The sequence below is a fragment of the Trachurus japonicus genome, chromosome 10, assembly GCF_045865225.1.
Source record: "Trachurus japonicus isolate A0001 chromosome 10, Traja_1.0".
NCBI classification, from domain to species: domain Eukaryota; kingdom Metazoa; phylum Chordata; class Actinopteri; order Carangiformes; family Carangidae; genus Trachurus; species Trachurus japonicus.
Window position 1 is genome coordinate 10,886,712 of NC_140916.1, and position 9,663 is coordinate 10,896,374.

The 9,663-nt window shown below is 42.4% G+C and overlaps 1 protein-coding gene across 1 annotated transcript; it reads left to right on the top strand.

The window, feature by feature from the left end:
- Nucleotides 1-614: 614 nt before the first annotated feature.
- Nucleotides 615-9,663, top strand: LOC146979402 (polyadenylate-binding protein-interacting protein 2-like). Its single transcript, XM_085789247.1, has 4 exons — nucleotides 615-724; nucleotides 1,046-1,232; nucleotides 5,983-6,174; nucleotides 8,818-9,663. The coding sequence occupies exons 2-4, from the start codon at nucleotides 1,077-1,079 to the stop codon at nucleotides 8,881-8,883; spliced, it is 414 nt and encodes a 137-aa protein (XP_085645373.1). The 5' UTR covers nucleotides 615-724; nucleotides 1,046-1,076; the 3' UTR covers nucleotides 8,884-9,663.

Consider the following 9,663-nt stretch of genomic DNA (forward strand, 5'->3'; position numbering starts at 1 on the left):
AGTATTATCTCTGCTATACATTTCTTTGCTGTTGTCTGATGCTGCTGCAACCTCACTAAATTTCCCCACTGTGGGATGAAGAAAGGATTATCTTATCTTATCTTGAACAAAGTTTTTGTTTAAGTAAAAATATTTTTTATCACCACGATGGGTTCAGAGGTCAAATAAACAACTACATGCATGTATACTGATATGGATATTTATGTAGTAGCTATATATATACACACACATATTGACAGCATGTGTTAGAAAGGGGTTGGGGTTTTCTTTTCTTTTTTTAAGTGCATACTTCTTCCTACTCCTTTTTCGAACATGTGATGATACTATTTTTTTTTTCTATTTTAGACACTTTCGAAATGAACTCATTCATTCATACATTCATTAATTCATAAATAAATAAAGACATTTTAAATGTGTTCAAATAAGTACATTTATTTAAATTAATGAATCGTTATATATGAATAAATACATTAATTTGTTTATTAATTTATTTGCGTCATGGTGATCTAATTTCCGACGCCCCGGTCCCTTTGGTTCTAACGAGGTCTTGCGGTACTTGAAGGCAGCATTGGTTCGTCCAATCATGAGCGAGCACAGCGTGACGTAGGCGATGTAAACAAACAGAGGCAGCGCGGCCATTACGCTCATAGAGAAGAGTTGTTGGACTGGGAGAGAGAGTTGCCGTTGGATTCTTCTTGTGTCGTCGAAGAAATCAGCCTGTCAGGTACTTACAGTCATCGAAACACACTGTTTGCTCTCTGAGGGTTGCTGTGGAGCCGTTGTGTGTTTGTTATCGTTGTTTTTATGTCGAAGTAATTGTGTGTTTTCTGGGCGGAGAGGGGGGAAAAGAGAGACTGTGAAAATGGCAGAGTCAGTGAGCGGCAGCGGCCGTTGTTAGCTGCTGCCTGCTATTGTCTGTCTGACAGCGGCCATCACATCGCGGACGGACGGACGGCGTCCAATTAACGCGCAGTGTTTAACAGTTAAAAATACTTCTTTGTTTCTTATTTGTGTAAGTTATTTATTCCTTCCTTCACCTTTGTAGGTTCTTCCACCGGGACCGCAGCGACCGAGAGATGAAAGACCCGAGTCTCAGCAACAACAACAACAACGTCTCAGTCCCGAGCATGACGATCAGCAACGAGGTGATCCTGAGCAGCCAGTTCAGCTCCGACGACAACCCGTTCGCCGAGTACATGTGGATGGAGAACGAGGAGGAGTTCAACAGGCAGGTAAGGCCACGGGGAACCCACGGTACACACACACACACCTGACGAGACGCACAGCCAGGTAGAAGGACACAAGGAGGACCACATTATTTTAGGTAAAATGAATAACAAAAAAAAACAACAACAAAGGACATAAATGCAATAAAAAAACAAACCAGTGACGTCTGAGGCGGGAATCCAGGCCAAGACCTCCTGACCCTGATGACATGGGAGTTAGTCAACGACAACAACAAGAAGCCAGAGGGCGGTGTTGTTGTTGTGGTTTCAAGGTGTGTGTTTATCTCCCATTCAACTAATTACATTTATAATATAGAACAAATACCACCTGTTGGTGTTATAGTCAAGACCAGACCGCCTAACCCAAGACCAAGACACCACAAAACCAATGCAAGACCATTTATTTTCAAGACCATTACTCTATTCAGTGCCAGTACTCATAATAATCATGTGGCTTGATATTTCCATTATTCCTCAGCTAAAAAGAAACTTACTTAGGCCTTTGTGGGCCATTGATGAATTGTTTCCACCCTCGTCTGTCTTGGGCCTTTCTCTCCAGCTGTTTCCACGTCTAAAAAGAAAAGATGATATAAAAATCTAAAGCGTATTTGGATTTAACAGAACAACACAGCAGCACACAACCTGCTGAAGTCTCCTCCCACTGTTGACTCTGGTGCAACCAACTTTTTCACATGGTTGCACACACACAAGCCTATACTTTTGCAGGACGATTTTAATCATTTTAAAGTTATTGAATTACATCATATAAACCAAAGTGAGCAAGTGACAGAGAGACATTTGCAGTTAAAAAACAATAAAGAGAGAGATGTCAATGCAGCTTTGGTCTTGAGAAAAAATCTTGGTCTCGCCCTCCTCAGAGTGTTGTTTTTGTGGCACAAGGGTGAAGTCGTTGTCAACAAACAAACACTAAACCACATTCTTTTAAGTAAAAATGTCAAAGGGGAAAAAATAATTAACTAAAAACAAATCGGTGACGTCTGAGGCCGAGACCTCCTGACCTGATGACATCACCACTCACCAGCTGACAGGTTCAGGATAGTTAACAACGAGAGAGTGGGCGGGCGGTGTTGTTGTTTCAGGGTGTGTTTATCTCCCATTCAACTAATTACATTTATAATATAGAGTAAAAACCACCTGTCCCCTATGACCTTCACATCCAGGTGTTGTCATGACGCATTATAGATCATAACAATGTATCATAAATCCAAACAGGAGTCAGGTGGCAGCACATCTCTGAGCAGCTGTCAGTAACACGACACTGTAACTTATGGATGATCATAGAGATGAGGCAACATCTTCTATTTTTGACCACGTTCTCCTGCGTTATACATTTACAGGACACACACACACACACACACACACACACACACACACACATCTCAGGCCTGGTTTCTCCTCCAGTGAAGGTCACTGTGTGTATTTTCTATAAACAGACGCAGAGCGGCGACGGCGACTCTCCTGACGTCGTCCGCTGCTGCTAAGACACAATCAGCTGAAACTGATCCATTCGTTGTTATTTATACTTGGTGGGTCAGAGTGTCACAGCAACACCGAGACACACACACACACACACACACACTGAACCACAAAGGCACCGTCAGCGTTCAGGTTGTTACAGAGCAGGAGCAAACACTACACAGCTGATAACTATTAGAGTCAGTGACAAATAAAATAAATGTTTTAAATAAATGAAGCATTGTTTTAAAAGCATGCATCAGATTTGTTAAAATGTGTGTAAAATGTTTCTATATGTAAAATGTTTCTATATGTAATTTGATTGCATTTTAGCAGCACTGGGCAGGACACTTTCTAAAAACACCACTTTTTTTCTAAATAGTGACAAATTATGTAAAAATGTGTCAAGAAACATAGTGTTGCATTGCAGAAGTGAATAACATTTATTCCACTTGTGAGTCCAGATTTATTTTCCTGTATTTAGTCAAATTTCTGTGAAAAAAAACACACCACTTGACTTGTTAGTCTCAGTCTGGATCAAACTCAATCACACAAAGGACCAAAGTTTAAAACACTAAGTATGTCGAGGGCCAGACAGTGTTGATCTGAATTGAAAAGACTAAAACTGGCATTGTTTTAATCAGAAATATGAATATCAACAGCCAGCATAGCATACTGTCAATCTTCTCAATGAAAATAAAATAAAATCAGAATATAATGAATGAAAATAAAAATAACTTTGTTTTTCATAAATGGTGCCTTCACACAAAATGGGTGTTCGAACTACCGAGCTGAGTGGAGACTAGATTTGGCCGATTTTGGTGCTTTTCAATCTATTGCTTGGTCACAACAGAATGGTAGCTATTGCAGTGTATTATGGGTTTTGTAGTGTGAGTGGCCTTGAGTTTGACATGTGTGGACTAGATCCTGTGGCGTAGTTTGACTCCAGTGTGCAGGTCTTTGTTTGTCATCACAGATGTTTTCATGTGAAACTCTCTGACCTTACATGGCAGAGTAGAGGACACACCTGTCCTCTCATTCATAATGTATGATTCATACATGATGACAGCTATGTGAGTAAGTCAAGCTGGATGTAACTCAAGGTTTTTCCACAACAATCGCTGACTGACTCACCTCCTCTAAAGGTCACCGAGGTCAGGTGGTGTAAGTAAAAAAAAAACATACAAATATTCAATAGCATTATGTTATAAATGGTATTGAACTGCTCACGAGCTGCTTGGACCCTGATAAAAGCCACTAATGTCTCTCTCTATATGTACGTATACACATATCATCACATATTGATCAGATGGTCCCCTGTGACTCTGAGCTGCTGAGTTGATGTGTTTTCATTTTAAGACTCATATTGATATTGAGTGTAAAAGTTTATCCTTTGTCCTTGAAAACGGCAGTATGAGGTCATCTCATCTCACTCAGCTCTCTGCAGCTTTAACTAGAGCAGAAACAGAAGATTACCAGCAACAGTTTCCTTTAACAATCTCCACATACTGACGATCTTTGGCTTTTTGAATAGTTAAATGGTTAAAACACGTTGGTCGGATGTTGTTGTTGCAGCAGTTTCTCAGCCTGTTCTGTTTGGGTCGAGTGTGTTTTCCGCACGACACACTGAACTCCCACTGCCTCCTCTTCAGCTCATTATAGAGTTTCCTTTAATATAAACACACCGGCGGAGGTTTGTGTTTCCTCTAATCGTCTCCTGCAGCGTCCGTCTGGGACTTCACCCTCAGTCCTGTAGCTCGTGTCTCTGTGGGGATCTGGACTCTAGAGTTCCTGCTGTAGCCTGACCTACTTTCCTCTCCTGCAGACAGTAGTTGTGTTTCCATTAACCCCTATGCAGAATGCGCAAAACCTAAATATCGCAATAAAAAACAGGTAATCAAAACACCTACATTTCGAATAACCTCTCTAAAACATTTTTCAGACGTGTCGATATCAAAGTGTAATGGAAACACTTTTTTTTGCATTTCCACGTCACTCCAGGTCTGATCCCATTTCCCTTCGCTCTCCCTCTCCACCGTCTGTGTTGAGTCGTCACATCGCAGTTGTTAAATCACTAAATGCAAAATGTTTTGAATGTCTTCCTTAAAATTGAGTCTCACGGGTCGTGATTTAAGAGAAGTATCATGGGATGTCGCTGCTAAGTCTGTTCTTCATTCACAGGAAGAGTCGGCTACACACTTGGGGTTATTTTAGTCAAACTTTGACACTGTGGGTTATTTTTCCCACTTTTTTTGTTTGTTTTATTTGTGTTCAGTGTCTGTTGTGTTTTGAGGGTATATGTTTGGATGTTATTTTGGTTCTCTGATTGCTGTGAAAGGCTCATTTTATATGTTGTTAAGCTTGTTTTATTGTGTGTTTTATTTGATTTATTCTGATTTATCCTCTGTGAGGGATCATGAGATGTGGGGGGTTGAGTTCTATGTATGTATACTTCGTAACCTGTTGATCAAAGATGAAAAAATAAATAAATAACTAAATAAAACTGAGGCATGTGAGTTACAATCATTCAAGTCAATACACACAATAACATGTTACAGTTGCGCTGCCATATAACAGGCGAAACACTGAAAATAGTTGATTCTTGGGCACATCAAAGTGAAATTACTGTATTAACTTTACCAATTATCCATCTGATTATCTGTCATGCTGCGAGCGCACAACTTTTCTTTTTTCAGTGTCCTATATAAAAGTAAAATATATATATGAGCTCCTGACACTGGGCTCAACAGCTGAGCAGCGTATTCCCTCAGCTGAACATGTGTAGGCGGAGACGCTCAGAGAGAAAGTCAACAGCAGCGGATCAAATGCTCTATTCTGATCCAACTCTACTGGACTTTAAAAGTAAAGGTGACGCCAGCTGTAAATGAGTTAAATAGCGAAACAGCGGCGCTTTTATAGCCGATTTTAGGATGAAACTCTGAATATAACCTGGGGAGTCGGGACCAGGCTTTGCTTTTTTTCCTCCTTGTGACGCTGTTTTGAAAAGCTGAAAGTCAGAGTGACTTGACTGTAACCCAGTCTAACCTGCAGGACTGCTGTCTATGGAGCGGCTCCAGCGTTACACAACATCATCATCATCACTACTTCAGTGTGTCTGAGTGTTACAGATCCAGTGATCATGGAAACAGTTCAAGTGTTTCCCTGCTTTGTCCGTGGACAGTCGTCTCCTTGTTCTGCAGCTTCATGAAGTAGAAATCTGTCTCCGGTCTAGTTTTTCATGTGACCAACTCTGTGTGTGTGTGTGTGTGTGTGTGCGCAGGTGGAGGAGGAGCTGTGGGAGGAGGAGTTCATCGAGCGTTGTTTCCAGGAGATGCTGGAGGAGGAGGAGCAGTGGGAGTGGTTCATCCCGTCCAGAGACCTCCCCTCTCAGACCATCACCCAGCTGCAGGAGCAGATCGGCCTCATGGTGCTGGACGCGGACGCGGACGACGACGGAGACATGGACGTCGTGGTGAGTTCACTGTCCCTGTCGGAGAGTCGTGAAAAAACTGGACGTTCACATGAAACCACACCCACTTGCCTGTGGTGGTTTGTATCGAGGCTTTAAAGGGATATTTCAACATTTTGGCAAATTGGCCCATTGCCATAATCGCTATAGTCATAGCAGTAGGTTCGTTACCTTTATTTGTCGATGCAGGCTATTTTTAGAACGGCGGAGCAGAGCGGCGAGCTGCTCAGAGCTACACTATGGAGGCAAATGGGATTTCTTGGTTTCCCTCATCAAACTCACCAAATACACAATCCAACAACTCCAAAACGCTCTGGTGGACAATTTGTGATCTGCACATTCACCACGCTATGAGATAATAACAGAACGTTACCAGACAGAGTTGTTTTGGAGGTAAATTCATGCAAAAGCTGCTGATGCGCCTTCCCGTCAGAGGCAGTTTTTAAGCAAGCAGTCTCTGTTACCTCTAAAACAACTCACATCTTGTCCACCAGAGCGTTTTGGAGTTGTTGGATTGTGTATTTGATGATTTTGATGAGGGAAACCAAGAAATCCCATTAGCCTCTGTAGCGTAGCTCTGAGCAGCTCACAGCTCTGCTCCACACGGACAAGGGCGGAGCTTCATCTAAACTGGGTTAGTTAGTTTAGTGAGTTTATTTAGTTTTGGTAAAATAAACGCATATACACATCAATAAACAACATTATATACACATATGTTTTAAACATGAATAAACAACAAACAATAATTCATTTCTTTTTTTCCTTTTAAGTATAAATACAAAACAAAACAACCTTGACCTTGAGGTGTAGGCTGAAGCTTCAGCTTATTTTGCCTACCTTTTTAAATTAACAGTGTCTGTCCTGTTAGACATCTCAAAGAAATTTAAATCGAAAGCAACTGGACTTGGTTATTTGTCTAGGAAGACGTTTCACCTCTAATCCAAGAGGCTTCATCAGTTCATGTTTGCATCTGACCAGGCTGAGACTGACGCAAACATAAGCTGATGAAACGGGATGTGGGCAAAGTCCAGTTGCTTGTTGTCCTATTAGACAGTAACATACATGTAAACTGGGACAGGACAGAAAACCCATTATGGATCCAGGGACCGGACTTTAACCCTTCAGGTCACTGTCGTTCTCCACTGTTTCAACATGTCACGTTCAAGTGCAGCTCGGAAAAGTCTGTGGCGCTCAACAACAACCGGCTGATTTCCTGACCTTGAAGTTGTGTTTGCTTATCAGCGTGATGTGTTGCTGTCCAGCGCCGAGCTGGTGGGAGGAGAGAGAGAGAGAGAGAGAGGAGCTTAAGAGGAAAATGTGTTGCAGATCCGGTTCTGGGTTGGAGCCACATCAAGACAAATAACACACAGAACAGACAAAATAACGTTTCATTCCTTCACTCACTGCTATTTTGCACTGTCATCATGACAACACATCAGTACCTGCCCACACTGGGCTGTCATCACGTGACTGGTCCAGCAGCTCATCGGGCAAACAGTTGTGTCCACTGACAGAGCAGCTGCACCGTTCAGACACCAGGGGGCAGCAGCAGCTACAGCCCCTCAGTGGCTCCCCTCGGGCCCTGAACCATGGATCTATTATAATACATCCATGCACTGAACCCTCACTGACTGACCTGATGTCAGCTGGAAGTGACTGAGTGTGAGAAGAAGCTTCCTCCTCTGTATTCAAACATTACACCCCATCCTGACATACAGCGACGCAAAAGAGCAAGAAAAAGTATTTAGAATGCGTACTTTTCAATCAATCGCTCGCTCTGTCTCTATCTGGACGGCATTTCGCGGCGGTGTCCCGCCCCTAAACACTTCTTATTGGTTGATAAGTACACAGTTCCTGTTGACAAGCAAGTTAGCAGAGAGAGAAATAAAATAAAATAAAAAACTTCAAGATGTGAAAAACAGCAACCAAGAAATGTCAGGAATCTTAAAATAGCTCTATATGTTTGTTTACGTCCCTCGATAATTTGAATGGTTTGGATTCTGAACCAATAGAATATACTGGCGACAAAATCGTCACGCTGTTTATGAGGACACCTTCGCGCGAGATTTCGTCACCCTTTCGGTCGCTCGCTGTATGTCAGGATGCAGTGTTAAATGTTGACTGAGAATGTGACGATTGATGATGGTTTAACGGATGTAATTCAGTCGCAGTGTTCGAGGGACCGACAGTAGTCAGTTGTTGTTACGTTACGTCCATAGACTGTAACATGTAGCAGTGTGGCTCAGTGGTGGGGGGAATGATATCGTTTCACAAAAGATCAATTTTGGGTGTCTACACGAAAACACTGGGGCTGAGTTTTCAGATTTTCCAATCGTGTGGACGAAACACCAAAGCGATAAAAAACCGTAGGCGGTCAGGCATTGAGTCTGTGAGGGGTCGGATTTAACTTCAGCCACTGAAACTGAAAAACACACAAACAGATTCAGAAAACATCTTCACTGGTTTGACGACACACAAGCTGCAAATACACACACAGGAAGTGTTTCCAGGGCGATACTAAGAAGTGATGAACACGTCACCCACTGTTGCCCAGTTGTGACTTTTCTAGTGGTTGAGAAAGAGCCAGATGTTTCCAGCTGTGAGCTAACCCTTCATCATCCTCATCCTCCTGTCCTTGTCTTCCAGATGAACAGCAGTCTCAACCCCAACGCCAAGGAGTTCACCCCGGGCATCCAGAAACACGTCATGTGACCCCGCCCCCCTCCCGTCCACGCCCCCCTTCCCTCCCCCCCTGCTCCAGTCAGCACTGTGACATCGTCAACAAGATGTCTGCCGTATTTTTCAGTCGCCACTCGACCTTCAGCCTGACGTGTTGCCAAAGTTCTGCGCTCGCCTCGCATGTTTTCAAGTTCAGAGTCCAGTTACCGTTAGTTACTGCAACCCTCCACCTCTACGTCTGTCTGTGTGTGTGAGAGCGTATGTATGACCGTGTGTGTGTGTGTGTGTGTGTGTGTGTGGTAAGTGAATGTATTTCAGCTGAGAGGAGTGTTGTGTTGCTGTTGTTGTTGTTGTGTTTGTGTTGGTTCAGATCAAACTGGGTTGTGTTAGATTCGGCTGATGTCTCACTCTCACATTCTTTTATTTTGCACTTTGATGAAACACAAACTCTTTTTATTTCTCAGCTCTTCTGGTTTTTACTGTTTTCCTCTAGACTGGATCCAGATTAGAGTCGGATCCAGCTTCCATCTCATTCTCTTTGTTTTCCTCTTGTTTTCTTTTCTTTCTTTCTTTCTTTTTTAAGTTTCTCTTGCTCTTCTTGATATTTTCCCAGCATCCTCTCTGTTTTTTTCGTCTGTCCCCCTGCTGCTCGGAGCAGCCGGCTCTCTGCTGCCTCATTAACTGATGTTTGTGTTGAGTTTTTTCTAAATGCACAGAAAGTACTGTATAAAAAGTCATATAAAGAAAAACGTTGTAAAAAAAAATCTATTTTTTCTTAAACTACTTGAGAATAAATGTTTATGGAGAAAATCC